This window comes from Paralichthys olivaceus, chromosome 6, assembly GCF_024713975.1.
Source record: "Paralichthys olivaceus isolate ysfri-2021 chromosome 6, ASM2471397v2, whole genome shotgun sequence".
Classification (NCBI taxonomy): domain Eukaryota; kingdom Metazoa; phylum Chordata; class Actinopteri; order Pleuronectiformes; family Paralichthyidae; genus Paralichthys; species Paralichthys olivaceus.
The window spans coordinates 9951762-9967790 of NC_091098.1; the positions used below are offsets into that span (position 1 = coordinate 9951762).

General features: G+C 41.5%; 1 protein-coding gene across 1 annotated transcript; it reads left to right on the top strand.

Annotated features, from left to right (window-relative positions):
• Positions 1-339: 339 nt before the first annotated feature.
• Positions 340-12284, top strand: rhoab (ras homolog gene family, member Ab). The gene is made up of 5 exons (XM_020089161.2): positions 340-590; positions 6268-6425; positions 8152-8272; positions 9270-9400; positions 9734-12284. Exons 2-5 carry the CDS (start codon positions 6270-6272, stop codon positions 9905-9907), a joined length of 582 nt encoding a protein of 193 aa, XP_019944720.1. The 5' UTR covers positions 340-590; positions 6268-6269; the 3' UTR covers positions 9908-12284.
• Positions 12285-16029: the final 3745 nt, after the last annotated feature.

Below are 16029 nucleotides of genomic sequence, written 5' to 3' on the forward strand. Positions count from 1 at the left end.
TAATGAGCTCCATTCACTGTAATTGGGGGAATAACAGAAGTTGTTCAAATGTGGGACATCCCCCATCACTCATTCAACACAGGAGCAGCACAGAAGTCATTACAAGTATGTCAGGAGACCCAGTATCATTAAAGATCCAAGTACAACTCCCCCCTGACTCACGGCTCACCTCACCCACTCTAGTTTATTTGAAGCTGGAATAAAAACAAACAAGCCTGGGACCTTACAGAGCTCAGTGTGCACAGGCTGAAGCAGGGTCAGCTGGGTGTGAGCACACTGTGATGGAAAGGTGCTCCCTGGAAATAGACGGTGTTCGTGGCTCCACGTGAAGACACCATCACACATTTCAGCGCGTGAGACTCTGACTCTGAGCGCGGGGGTGGCGTGCCCGCGCAGGTGTGGCTCTCCAGCTCGTGCCCGTCACCCCTCCCCCCCCCAGCTACAAACTACAAACTCGGGCTGCGCGCTCACGTGAACTAATTCATTGTGAGAGACTGGGAGGAAGCAGCGAGCGACTCGACTGGTCGGTGAAACCAGCTCTGCTCCGGGAAACGCTGAGAAAATCCGCCTGCGAGCCACAGAAACTACAGGTAAACGACTTCCCTCGACACCACACCGACCTGCAGCGGCCCCTTTCTCACCATTGTTCACTTTAAAAGCGAACAGCGTTTGTTTTTTATAAGTTGTCCGGAGCTCTGAAAGGCAGGGCTAGCTAAGAGCTAACAGCTAGCGGCGTTAGCTAACGGTAGCCAAGTTAGCTTTTCCTCGGTCTCAGTGCAGTTCCGCACTTTTTGCACTTGTGCCGGAGCGAGTGCTGCTCTATGTGGAGTGCAGGGACTCTGGTGTCCGAGAGGCCGCGTCCAGACATTAGCGAGGACTGTTGGGGATCTGTGGTAACTTCAACGTCGCTTGGAAAGTGGACCGTAAATACTGGCCTAGGTGGACGAGTCAGCCGCAGCCAAACAATGAGGCTCTTTTCCTGACTTGGACTCGACTGACCAGGCGGCTTCCTGCTCAGTGTTACTTTAGGAATGACTGCTGGCGGTAGATGTTGGTTAATAATAATTCCATGTAAAAGCATGTTCAGATATAAAGACCATATAAACCACATGTCTAGTTTGGTTTAACACCAAACCGCCCTGTGTGTAGGTTGTAAAACGTGTCAGTGTGGTGCTCACAGCCTCGACTGGGAAAGGGATTGAAGTTTTTTTGCTTTTCTAATTTGAGACTTTTGTTTTCACCGACATCTTCACCACTCAGAAGTCATATCCATACTATGTGCGGGTCTCGCTGAGCTGTTTGGTTTGGATCGGGCCACCCACCCATTCTTCCACTGCGGACACACTGGCCATCTGTTGCCTGTGTGATGACGCCATCTTTCTAGTGACCCACCCAGTGGCTGGCTGCTTTAAAAACAATGTTTGAGCACTGTGAGCTCTCTGGGGCAAGACACACAACTTCTTCTATACGTTGGATGTGATGGATGGAGCACGTAGAGCCTCTATCTGTTTTCTAAGCTGCCTATGATTTGAGGGTGATCTATCTATAACTGCATTGACTAAAGACATGACATTATGGGTGTCAGTTTATTTTTCATACAACTGTATATCAAAGCTAAGTGCATGTGGCATGGCTTTGGAGGGAAAAACAATAATTTGGATTATTGCCTGTTAGGCATTTAATGAAACATGCTGATGTAGAAAAGCCCAGGACTCGCAGCACCTACGGCAGGAGATGTGTGCGCTGGGTTTTATTGCAGGTTTTACTTACTGTCGCCCTTGAAGCCGTTCAAGTAAAATGTATCCTCTGCTCCATTGTGGTGGAGGAAAATTTCTGACTGATCAAAATCTAATTTCAGTTAATACTCAATTGGCCTAAACATCCTAATGCACACAGAGTGATTCCCAGTGTATGTGTATGTCAGTGGCTGATTAGAATTGACTGCTTGCTCGTCCTTTAGGTTTGTGCTCAACAGACAATTCAGTTTTAAATAAAGGAAGCTTCACATCATAGTCTTAATATGACATCCAATTGAGTTAGTTAAATCAAAGGATTGGAGATTCAAAACATAATTCATAGTAAACACTTGCTTGATATGATCTGTTGTTGAGACTTCATTTGGCAATTATTATGCACATGGTTTGTATGGACTGGCAGAAGATTCAGTTAAGCAAAGTGATCAATCTGGGTGACGCATTAATTCAAGATCCAGGCTGTTTTCTTCTCTGTCATCTATAACACGTAGGTGGGACACATTGTTGCGTGTACCATTTTATTTTCTGTTCCTCCAGCAGCAGTGATGGACTCTGGAATTTCTCCGCCCACAGAAACTGCATGTCAGATGGCAGAAAAAAATCACCTGCTGTGTTTCTGTCATAAATTTAAATATTAATTGATCGACAGTCGGTTAAGCGTCATTAAGCAGGGGCTAATTTTCCACCCTGAAGACTGTGTGGGGTGTTTCCTGGCATACATACAAACATGCTTTAGATGCAACTGTTGTCTGTGCTGGGTTTTCTAAAACACATTGACTCATCAGGCACACATTAACTGTTTTAATAATGCAATTTGAGCTGTGTCATACAAGGAAATGTTGCAGGATGAATAGTGTTTCGTTTAAAACTTGATTGACCATATGAGTGGGTTTGAATGGCAGGCCTGCTGTCAAGATACTGCCTGAGTGTTATGGGATGGCAGTTTACATGGTTGATCATGCTGACTGCTGCTCCATTCCAAAGAAAACAGGATCCACTGAGCATTTACTGGATTTAGAAAACAAACACATTTATTTAGTCAGTGAAGTAGAGTTGGAAGAAGTGCTTTGTCAAATTAAGAACATCCAAATTTATAAAAAAGGAGTACAGTCTGTGTGTGTCCTGTTGGTGAAATGTATTTAAAGTGTATCACAAAACTGCCAGGGAGGTCTATCACTGCCATCGATTGTCTCAAGATTTTTGCTCTCTCTGTCCTTCCTGCTGGCGGGTTTCTCTACCTGTAAGCCATGTGACTTATTCAAAGTGCAGCTCAACCAAATGACTGGCAAAAACGATCCTGAGAGTACTCATGCTCTAGAAAGTAGGATATCATTAGTCCTGACAATGACCGTCTCTGAAAATCTGTTATAAAATTGAGGGCATGAGTTAGTTTTCATGGCGAAATGCATAACTATGGACTTTTGCAGAGCTTGTGTTTTTTGTACCCTTTCATAGTTCATCTGCGTTAAAAGGTGTCTGGTTTGTCTAGTTTAACCTGAAGGAGTTTCTTATGTCATGTGTCCATGTTTTGCTGCCACATATGAAAAACATTCATGGCAGGGGTGAACGTTCTTAGTGTCCCCTGGCATCATTACTGCGCATGATACCAAGAATCAATGTGTAATGTGGAGAAAAAAACAACTTGGGGCAAAGCATAATTAATTCAATCATGTTGGGTTTATCCCAGTCTCTCTCTTCATCTGTTGTCTCTTTTTATTTTATCTTGTGGTTCACTAACATGCAGGTGAGAGCAGAGATTTACACCTGTAGCTTGGTCCTTATCTAATAGGATTAAAATCAGGGGAGTACATCTCACATGCATTCATTTTATCTTTACTGTAGCCACAAACCTAGCTAGCATGACCAGTTGGTCTGTCCATTGCATTCACAACAATTTTTTAACATTTTTGGGGATATTTTAGATTGTGTTGTGTGTTTTTAAGCAGTGCATGTGTGAAAGAGTGAAACATATCTTTGTGTACAGTTGATCTTGTTGAATAGGTCCTTGTGAGCACTGTTGCCATTTTGTATATATTTGTGTTGGCTCTGGGAGAATGTTCTTGCTGCACACATTCATTTGTGGTGGGGTAGCTACTCAGGTGCAATACTGTGAGTTTATTCTTTGCTTTTTCCAAAGTTGTAGACCCGCTTCTTGTTGACCACTATTATCTCCACACCATTCTATATTTTCATCTGAGTATGTGCTGGGATTCAAATCATTTACTTTCAGGGGCAGCCCTCTGCTGTGTATTACAACCAGCCGCATGACTCTTGTATGCTGTAATTAGCTGTAAAGGAACAATTAGTGACTCTAATGACCTGCTTACAGGCACCTAGGTGGCATTTGTTAAAACAAGGGTATGTTTCTATATTGCCACTATACCTGCTGATGAAATGTTGCAAATATACATCCAGCTCCAGGCTAAAGCTGCCCCAATTTTGTCTTTTCTTTTTTTTCCCTCCAGTCATAGCGGGAATGGTTTAATCTTTTTTGACACTGCTGTCCTACTTAGAGTATTCCTTTACCATTTATAGGATGCTTGCAGCACCCCACAGTGCCATGCTGCATTTCAGGGTCAGAAACTAATGGAACTAGAGGACAATAAAATACAGTTTTATTAGGGAGCAGGAATCGTCAGGGTACTTTTGTCTGTGAATAAATCAACTCACCTTGACAAGTGAATGTAACAAGTGTGCCCAGTGTACCATTGCAGGTGTGTTGTTTTTGCTGACTTTTGATCAGAAATGGACTGCAGCACATGCAGCTGAAGAAAGTGTAGGCAGCACACTGTTTATAGAGGCTGAAAATGTCAAAGACGCACTAACTGCTGTATGTACAGAAATAAAAAGACAGACTGGTTTGGACCAGATACGATCAAATGCAAGGCCTATGCAAGATGTAAAAGTTTTATCAGTACAGTATTTGTTTTACAGCAGTACGCTATAAATGTATTTCCGTTTTGTTAATCACGGCCAGATATCTAATCAAAGTGGTGAAACTAACACAGGAAATTGAACCAGCCTAACTGACAGCTACTGTTCTGCAGCTGGAGGATTCAGAAAGAAACTGCAGAGATGTCAGGTAGTTTTCTCTCCAGCTGACTCACTGTGATGGAGTTAACAGGGTAGAGAAGTGTGATTGACACTGCAAGGTGCTGCACTTCTCTGATCCGGGAGGAAACAACCATTCTGTGATATAATGTATTTCCTCTATGTGGGGTCCTGTTGTGCTTCTTTCCAGTCAGTAAGTACACAGTTCATGCATTTCCTGTTTGACTTTCTGGTGAATGCCATTTCTTAAGAGATCTAAGTCAATGACACAAGACTTCATGTCACTCATGTGCCTCAATTTCCCATAACTCAATTTGGTAAGCTTGTTTTCACACACCCACACTGTCTGTCATGTCTCTTACCATCATGAATTACTGCAACAAACTTTATTTGACTTTATGGAAATAGTCAACTTTTCAGGACGAGACAGGAACCTATTATCTTGGACAGATATTTTAGGGGGGGTCAAATCTTAACACAACACCTTTCCTAATCACTCTCTACCCACTTCTTATCCTGAGGTTGGCATTCTAATAAAAACACATAGGTCAATATAGTATTGGCTTTTTGGTAGATTTCCCATTGAAACAGATTTGGGTGGAGTCTTTTCGGTATCAAGCTAGCTGTCTCTCTTAGACCTGTCACTCAGTATTACAGGATACACGACCAGTCTGAAGGATTTTTTTGAGATTTTTGACCAATAAGCTCCAAAGTGTTTCTTACTCTTCTTGGGTCACTTGTAAAATTATTCAATAGGACTGAAGAACTTGGGGTGGAAATCGCTAGGCACCTCACGATTTGAATATAAAAGGATTATCGATGCATCAAAGAATTTAATTTCTACACGTATACATTTTTATCCCCGTGACGCACATGCTTAAATCCGTGCCTCATAAACTATAGAATATCAACAAACAAAGTCAATTTTAGTACTGTTTGAGTCAGCGGGTGAGTGGAGGGACAAGAGACTCTGACACGTTAAAAGAGAACGGACCTTTAATGTGTGTCTGTCCTGAAGCAGCAATGGTTATAATAATGCAGCAGCGGGACACCGCTAAAAAATTGAAAGTTGCAAAAAACACAAATTGATTATGTTGCATTGATGCAAAGTGTTCCACATTGCTGTGCACAGAGAAAATGATTAATTACAAGTCCTCTATATTTCAACTAAAAGCAATAAATACAAATAGTAAGACCATTACATTTCAGCCTTAAATTCTACATTCCATTCCTCATCTCGCAAACTCCGAGAGGCCCTGAACCTCCATTGTGTTGTTGCATTGAGTCACCGGCACCATGCTTCACTAGGCAGTTGACTCAAATGGCACAGCCTTGTTTCTGTTTTGTATTTTGTAACAATCAAAAATAAGGGCTGCTTTGGATTGACTGATGCTGTTGCACTCCTGCTGTATCTGCAGCTTCTTGATCAGAAACTAACTTCCTCCACTGTGTCTTTCTCCAGGGATGGCAGCCATTCGTAAGAAGTTGGTGATAGTGGGGGACGGAGCTTGTGGGAAGACCTGCCTTTTGATTGTCTTCAGCAAGGACCAGTTCCCTGAAGTCTACGTCCCCACGGTGTTCGAGAACTATGTTGCTGACATCGAGGTGGACAGCAAACAGGTGAGACAGCTTAGACAGTCTTTCCATGTCATTCATGCATTTCCTGTTTGACTTTCTGGTGAATGCCATTTCTGAAGAGTTCTAAGTCAATGACACAAGACTTCATGTCACTCATGTGCCTCAATTTCCCATAACTCAATTTGGTAAGCTTGTTTTCACACACCCACACTGTCTGTCATGTCTCTTACCTTCATGAATTACTGCAACAAACTATATTTGACTTCATGGAAGTAGTTGACTTTTCAGGACGAGACAGGAACCTATTATCTTGGACAGATATTTTAGGGGGGTCAAATCTTAACACAACACCTTTCCTAATTACTCTCTACCCACTTCTTATCCTGATAAGAACACACAAGTACTACATAAGTAGTCTTGGGAAAACCTTGTTCAGTGACAGTCATTTAAAATAATTAAACTAAAATCCAAATAACTGACAGTTTTTCTACTCTTTATTTATCTACTTGGATTTCCTTTTTGTCACAACACATCAGGGCTTATTTTGGTCCTTGGGTGCTCAATTGTGCTCCATTTCCACATCGTGCACAATTGTTGGTGTTTTATTTAAAATGCATTTAATTGCCCCATTAAACCAGGGGTTTCATTTAGAGGTTTCTGGACATGTGTCCAAATCCTTTGGGCACATTGATGGGGGGGTTTTATGTTTAATACTTCAGATATTTAGTAATTAAAGATATTTACTATTAAATATCCACAGCAACACACATTAAGTTCAACTCCTCCTGGTTAATGATGTATTGTATGTGTCGTTCAGCATAACTGTCGCACCCAGCCAAACTTATTAGTCACAAACCTGCACATCCTGGCCTCATTCTAGGATAGTGGGATTCTGGGGCATTGTGTCTGTAGTGACTAACCCTCCCTGTCATAATGCCCTGATCTGATTTCCTTTCCTTGTTTAGCAACACTGTCTGCTTAGAGGGGCCTTTATATGTCACTGCCCATGTGCCATTTAAGTGCACACATTCATAGATATCACTCCCCCTAAGAATGTCTTTTTTCCTTTCCTTCCCTACAAGATCCATTCATTTTTCCCAGTGAATTTCACAAAAACGCTGAAAAACGGCCACAATGTTAGACAAAAAAATTCATGATTTCCCCCCTGATCCAGGCCCTCACCAAAATTCAATGTATTTTCTCTTTGTCCATGTCCTATTCTGACAAGTTTGAAATCTGTGGAAATCAGTTCAGTTGTTTCTGTATAACCGTCCTTACAAACCAAGCAAGTAAAGGCAGAGGTAATTATTATTCAAATTTTTTTATCAGGAATAAGCAAAGATCTTTTTAGGCAAATATCAGTATTTATTTTTTTTACCAAATCAGATTACAGGCATCTTAAAAAAAAAATACAAAATCAACTCCATAAAATATATAGTACTATATAGTGGATGGTGTTGGTAAACAGTCTAAAAGCTATACATTTGGAAATGACTCCAGCATTTCTTTTGTTTAACTTAATAAAATATAGCTGGATTTACTAATTGTAGTTAAAGTGAATCTTTAAGGTCAACCATCTGTTATATGTTTGCTTTCCACTCAATAGTCATTACTCTTTGCTATAACAATGCACTTGTTGCTTATAGTCAAATAAGGAGATACATCTTTCCTTTTTGTAAGGTCTCGGTTCATCTTTGTTATTGATCAACTTTTCCCCCTCTTTCCACTATTTTCTTGTTCCTCTTTTGTCTGTAAATGTGTGTGTCAGGTGGAGTTGGCTCTCTGGGATACAGCAGGTCAGGAGGACTATGACAGGCTGAGACCTCTCTCCTATCCAGACACTGATGTCATCCTCATGTGCTTCTCCATAGACAGCCCTGACAGCTTGGGTGAGCACAAACCACACACACACAGATGCAAGCGGACACGTTTTCATGCACAGCATAAAACGCCACATCTCTGTCCTTTCCTCTTCACCCCTGTCTTTCCGTTTCCATACGGAGTTATTCCTGGGGCCTTTAGATGGTGTTTATCCTGTTGTGACGACTTGTATGGGAACTGCTTGCACATGTTCATACACACTGACACAAATCCTTTGTCATGCTGTTAAACTAGAACAATGCCCTTTCTCTCATACCCATTTCTCTCTGATCATATAAAAATGGATTTTCATAAAATGAGGTGATAAAAGCTGCAGATAACTGAAGCGGCACATTAATTAAACAGAGTTAAATGAGAGGAAGTTACAGTTGTAATGAAACAAAGCTGCACTGCTCTATAGTTTGCCTTTTAAGGTTGTTTTACGTAACCATTCTCCAGAGATTACATTTCTGTTTGAAGCAGCATTTTTTTGCTAACCATGCCTCTTTTTTTTTTAACACTTGATTCTCAGTAGAGATATGGAGACTCTTATTTGTCTTTGTTTTATTTTTCTGAAGATTTATCTCTGAAGTGATTCACATTTTTAATTAAATTACTTTGTAAAAGTCAGGCTAATTAAAATGTTGCTCCCGCTTATTCAGCTATTAATTTAAAGATAAGCATTATTGCTCCTCCATCAAATCACGTTCTTGCAATGATTCCAATGTCGGTTTCTGCATGTTTTTTACCAGCATTTTTTCTTGTTTTTACGTATTGACGTAGTTATATTAAGAGAAATGTTCATCACAGAGCAAAACCCAACTTGGTCGAGTACAGGGCAGATAGTTTAGCCGCAGTTGTCCGCTGAAAGAAAACTTATTGCCCAGCTGGAAAAATGAAAATATAGTTTAAGATTCCTCGCTTCTCTCGTAATGGGCCTTGTACATCTTTAGTCCATGAAAGTTACCCATAACATTTACATATACACAAAAATAAGTGTTCATTGAGCTGTTATTTTCCTTACAGAAAACATTCCAGAGAAGTGGACCCCAGAAGTCAAACACTTCTGCCCCAACGTTCCCATCATCCTGGTAGGAAACAAGAAAGACCTGCGCAATGATGAGCACACACGCCGAGAGCTGGCCAAGATGAAGCAGGTAACTGAATCCTCTTTTCTTGGGCCAAATTACAGTTTAGGATTGTCTTAAGAAAGATCTATAATGATTTTGGGTGTTTGGCTGATGGGACTTCTTGAAATTAAATGAAGAAATGTAAGAATTAATCCCACTTAAGGTTTGTCAAGGTGGAGGATTTCAACATTTTGGTGTACTTCAAACAATAGTACTGTGACCCTCAAAAGTACATGTTAGTTTGGTTAACATATTTATAGTAATATTCACAGGCTTATATTTTTTATATTTACTTAAGATTTTCAAGGAGTTAGGTTATGTTTCTAAATTGATTTCTTGGGTTTTCTCTTCATCCAATAGGAGCCAGTGAAATCAGAGGAGGGCCGAGACATGGCCGGACGAATCGCAGCATTCGGTTACATGGAGTGTTCCGCTAAGACCAAGGACGGCGTACGGGAGGTGTTCGAGATGGCCACCAGGGCGGCACTGCAGGCCCGTCGTGGAAAGAAGAGCAATAAATGTGTACTGCTGTAAAATGGCTGACACATTTGGACTGTTTTCACCCTGGGCTACTGTACATGGGACTAGGGCATCGGGAGGGACTGAGGGATGACTAGATGGGGGTGGGAGGGAGGGAGGGAGGGGAGGAAAAGCAGTAAACTACTACCGCTGTAAAATGACTGTTTGTTGGACTGAATTGACCCTGGGAGTTGGGGTTGGGAGGCTTTGATTGACCGGGTTGGGTGGGTGGATGGATGGAAGAATGGGGAACGTGGGGAGCGCAGGAAATGACTACCGCTGTAAACATTGGGCTCTTCTTACCATCGAGGTGGGACACTTTCACCAGTCTTGTCATGTGTCTCAAGCCACTTACACTGATAAAGAACATTCAGAGATCCTGCTCCTTTCCAGTCAGTGGAACATTTATCCCAGTGTGTTAATATCTGGAGTTGGACAGATGAAAAGATGGGGAGAATGAATCACAGTATGCAGGGGGAGTCTGATGAGACCAGATCAGGGCAGAACTGTTTTCATAATTTTATTATGTAATCTGGAATAGTTGTTTTAACAGCTCCAGCAGTGAAAAAATCACCAGTAAATGGTGTATCAAACAGGATTGAGGTTAAATGTTTTGCAGGATTGTATGCTCTATATGGAACGAGTGGTCATGTGCTGTCAGGTGCTCAGGTCTTGTGTGTTGTATTATCAGAGAGGCGTGGAGCCACATGCTCACATGTCCAGCTCAGTGCCATTTAGTCCCTCACTGGGGCTAATCCTGTGCGTACAGACTCACAGTGACAAACACATTGAGCCCTGCTCTCCCTCAGATTATTTCTTATAATGACCTGATAGTAAATACTGTTATTTGCAGATGAACTGTAGTTGGTGTACAGTTTGAATTCAAATTAATTTGAACTGAAGCTGTAATCCAGTGGCATCACCGCAGTGCTACAGAGGAAGTTAACATGGGTCCAGAGGAGCTCCAGTGTGACTCCCTCATTGTCATAACTGGACACTGAACTGTCCACGTGCTGCTGAATCTTCATTGCATTTGATTTGTCTACTTTTGGAGATGATCAGCTCTCACATGAAGGTTGTTTAACATTTGATCAATCCTTTCAACTGAATCAGTGGAAGTGGCAGTTGAATTGTTTGTCCCACTGGATGACTAAGGTATCCTCCTGTCCTGCGTAGTACAACCTGAGCGAACTCTGCGCTGCTCCCACCCCTTCCTGTTCCACATAGCTGACTGCTGGTGCTCACCTTCCCCTGGTTTGAGACCAGGACAAAGAACAAGGAGAAGAGAGGATTGTGTTTACATGCACACCACTGATCTCCTGATTCGGGACGAATGATTAATTTGTTTGTGTGTAGGCATGTATAAAAGGGTCAAATGTACAGGCTGTGATAATCCCATGTTATCCATCATTTATCTGTCTTTCACTGGTTCACTGTTGCTATCTACCATCTGCATCAACAGTTTAACCTAAAAAGACAAACATGGCCTTTTTTATCCATAATATTGCATGGAAACCCCAGAATGGTCAGGTTGGGCAGTCAGATTTGGAGTTAAACATTCAGGTAATCTTTGTCACTAACATGCTGAGTGAGAATTAACCACCTGCTGTGCGCTGGAAAATCACTTAGGTTTTTTATTTTAGAAATGAAAGTGTGGCCAGTTGTATTTGAGATTTATGTCACCAGCCTTCCCTGACTTTTCTGTGTGTTTTACTGCAGGAAAGAGGCTCTCTCTTCTAAGTGTTGTACCCTCCTGTTCTTCTTCCTGGTCCACAGGGAGGAGCCTGTTCCAGATATCCAGTTTTGTGTTGTTGTTTTCATACTTTTATTTTCTGCTTTTAAAGAAGTTATAAATATGTTCTCTATCAGTATTTAAAAATAGGAGGTGGAAGACTTGGGGACTGCTCATCTGTTGTTGCTTTAGTTTATTCTTCTTTTGTGCTTTACCTGAATTTTATTTTTATTTTTGATGATTTTCAATTGGGTGTAACGACTCGTCAATCATCCCTGCCAAATGCTGTTGTTAGGCAGTCAGGAGAAAGGCTGGCCCCTCGGCTGCCTGTCAAGAGCATCACTATGACCACGTGTGCTGGCTTGTTTTTGTTTGTTTGTTTTGAATACAAACTTGGCTGAAAAGACAAAAGGAAAAAAAAACAACTCTAGTCTCCTTATGTACAAATCATTTTTATTTCTAGTTTTTATTGTATTTTTAAATCCTGATTTTGGATGCTGAAGCAGTGATGTACACAAAAGGAACAGGAAAACCAAGTTGTATGCAAAAGTCTGTAAATATGAAATGTGGGTTTGTTCATACTAGACTATACACATGCACAGGACTGGAAACTGTATTTGTAAACTAGCTTTGGTTTGTGTAATAAATTACTTTCTATAACACCCGGCTTCTATTCATTATGGTCTCTGGAGGGAGGACGGGGGAAAGAGCTCTTAAGTTCAATCAATACACATGTAATATGAAAGGAGAGACGGGTGAGTGTGTTCATGAAATGGCAGGTCATGGTCTATCCTCTGATGACAGGCAGACCTCAACACAAGTAATAATGACAAATGAGAGAAAAGTAAGGACCAGGAGCCACATGACTTTTAGAAATACAAGTTAAGTACAGTCTCATCAGCTCCCACTTCATTCATGCACTTTCCCCTAATCTTTGTTTTGCATGTTTCTTTGCATCTTTTAAATCAACTGCGTAAATGCCTTTTGTTCATTTTTTCTGCCAGGTTTTAAACAGTAGTTTATAATGAAACATTCACTTTCATAAATGTTTAATATTTTCAGTCAGCTACATTTTGATCAGTATTCTCACACCTTGAAAGCTACACCACCAAATCCCCATCCATCAACTTTGTTGCAGGTGATGAGTTCTGCTGAACACTACATAGCAATAAATACAGATGATTTATTAGTGAGGCGTGTCGTCTCGTGGGTTTTAAATCTCGGTGGTGCAGAGCCACAGTTCATTGCAGCAGTAAAGGTCCCACAGCAGAGCCTATTGATTGAATGAGGATCCCACGTAGAGTCTCATCTGATCATAAACCAGGGCGAGTGAGTGCAGCGACACTCTGAACGTGCTCCACACCCACTGATGTTATTACTGACTGCAGCCCTTCTTGTTTTAAAAGCAGCACAACAGCAGAATTCTCTTAGCTTCACTTCCACAATGTGCTTTTCTTCTTTTTTTATGGGCAATTTCTCAAATATATAATTTGAAGCAATTACATTAGATTTACTACTGCATTTACTTCTCTTGAAAATCTAAGTTGCATTTATACGTAATAAAACACTATAATTCATTTACATGTGTTGTTTCCACTGTAGTACCATATGTGACATTAGACATGTGACCAGCATGAACATTCAGTTAAAATGCTTTTTTAAGTTTTGTATTTTCATCTTTATCTGCGGTGTTAGCCTGACTCTCCCTATGTAACAGATAATTAGACAGTAATTATTATTTAAGAATTTATATATGGTGTAACCTAGGCTGATTTACCTTTGTGTCCTATTTTCTTGTCACGATATATTTACTATGATATGTATCTTAATTGCTAAACACATCATCTGAGTTAGACATTACCACATCATTGTGTCGACCTTACAACTATGTCTGACTTGTGTCCATGTTTCTCTGTTTTAGTGAGTCAAAAAGAATTCATTAGTGTTAATGCAAAAGTAAAACAAGAAATACACAACATAGTTTCTGCCTGTCGTCCTGTGTTTGCAGCTTGTGTAGTTTTGCTTTGAAGGGAAAGAAATCATCTCTCACTCACTCACTCTTCTCCAGTCAGCACAGACAAAGCTGTGTTAAAATCCTGTAGAGTAGCATTGGTCATCGGGATGAGGAGCAGAAAGTAACAACACACCACTCAGGGATGTGATGTGCACGCAGCCTCACACACTGCAGAGAGAGAGAGAGAGAGAGAGAGTGGAGTGTGTGGGCTGCTGAGGTGAGGGAGTTTCACCCTGTGTGGGATGATGCTGGATATTCTGGAGTAATATCAACAAGCTGCAAGTGTGTGTGTGTGTGTGTGTGCAGTGTGGTTGTGTAAGGCAGCATGGAGGAGTGAAAGGACAGGAATAAAATGGATGAACGTGTGAAGGTGCTCACAAGGAGTTTTTTCAAATATCACATGTTGCACATGTCTAATGCTTAATTATAAGCTTAAAGCTGCACAGGGTCATATTATTACGAGTCTGATGTCGACCAGAATGGTGGTAAAAGTCTGGTTTGGGCTCACAGCAACTTTAATTGAACATCAGGATCTGAATAAAGAACCAAAGGCAACAGTCATCATTTTGGTGCCACTGTTGCACGAGGGGGGTAAGATGATGTAAAAACACCTCTAGGCTTAAACTACGATAGAGGGCTATTTAAGACAAGAGGGGGAAAATGTATAGAAAAAGAAACGCGCCTGGTTTACTGCCACTCTGCTAAAGGGAGAAAGACCTGATTGTGACAGTGGAAAAACTGAGCAGCAACAATCTAAAGGAATTATGTAACACTGAGGGTTGTTGATCTTTTTACAAAACCACTTAGAACCTTTGTTCCAGGCTTTCCCGCTGTTTTTCCATCTCGTGCAAACCATCCAGATCTCAGGTCAGACTGAAGATCCCATCTTATTACATCAGAGGTGCCTGCAGAGACCTTTGGGTGCTTGTATATGGGAGGTGTGTGTGGTACGGCAGGAAGAAGAAGAGGAGGTGGTATGAAGAGGTATAGAAAGTGTAAGGAATGGATAGAGAGTAGGAGGTGGAGGCCCCGGCTGACGGGTTATTAGAGGCATAGTGGGTGGATGTGAGAGAAAACAAGAAGTCAGCTGGAAGCTTCTGTGCTTCTCAGACTGAAAATGACTTCCTGAAATATAGAACTTTTTTTTACCCAACTGTTAAAACCCTTATCTGCTACGGGACATGATAAATGACTATTGATACCAAAAAAGAGAAGCCATATTTATTTATGTCATATTATTTGAAAGAAAGACGCAGGTTAATGTTTTTCTTCTTCCTGATCCCTTCTTTGTTAATGAAATGTGTATGGGTGTATTGTTTTGTTTTATAAAAACGCTTTAGATTAACCCAAATGATTTTTTAAAATCTAGGCCTAAAAAGGGAAAAAGTACGAAATGGTTGCCCAAATAAGAAGCATTCACATGTTTGAGCCTCTCTGATCTCAAGTGTCTTTAAACTGCTGAATCCATGTTGCTACCCTGATAAGTCTACATCCAAATATTTTTAAATAAAATAATTCCCTCAGTTACCAGAACAAACACTGTGACATGAGTAACAATGTGCAGGTAGCTCATCTCTGGACTCTGGACGAGAGGGGGCCACTTGTTGAAACTACACAGCGGCTCAGTCCAGTCTCTGATTTCATGAGAACCCCAGTGTGAATGATGTGCTGGTTGAAACTGCAGCATCTGTGCTCACGGTGACGTCGAAGGGTGAGTTTTCAGAAGGAAACCACAGAGAAACCAGAGAGTGGAAAAAGGAAGGAAGGAAGGAAGTTCGTCACTGGATGCTCCACCCTGACTGGTGGCCAGCACCATGTAAGAGTCAGAGGTGAGTCTGGTGCAACACTTGTGGAGGAATGAGCTGGAGGGAGGGAGCAGAGGAGAGTGAGGGGCCTGGAGACGGGCCCGCTCTCTGGTTCTCCCTCGTCCTCTCTCCTGCTCCTCCGGCTGCCGGAGAGGAACAGCACCCAGCGCAGAGCCACCGCCGCCTTTATATACCGCTCTATTTTTAGCCCCTCACAAGCCCAACTATTTTTAACCAATATGAGCTCATCACCCGCCCGACCTGTCCAATGAGATGACAGGCAGCAGAGGGGAGCCGTCCAATGGGAGGCGGGCAGAGGGGAGAGGGGGCGGGTTAAACAGGAGCATGGAAACGGGGCAGAGAGCGAGGGTGAGCAGAGAGGACCTCTCACTCTGATGTTTTTCCAAAGTACCACAAACTACAGAAAGTTTTCCTCATAGAGGATTTACTTCTTCTCTTTCAAAGTACTTTTGTATCATGATACACCATTACACTGTCTGTGTAAAGAGAAATGAATATGTTATGGTGACTAAATATGAAGCACTTATGCAATTCAGTTACAATAAAAACTGTTATTTTGTTAGCC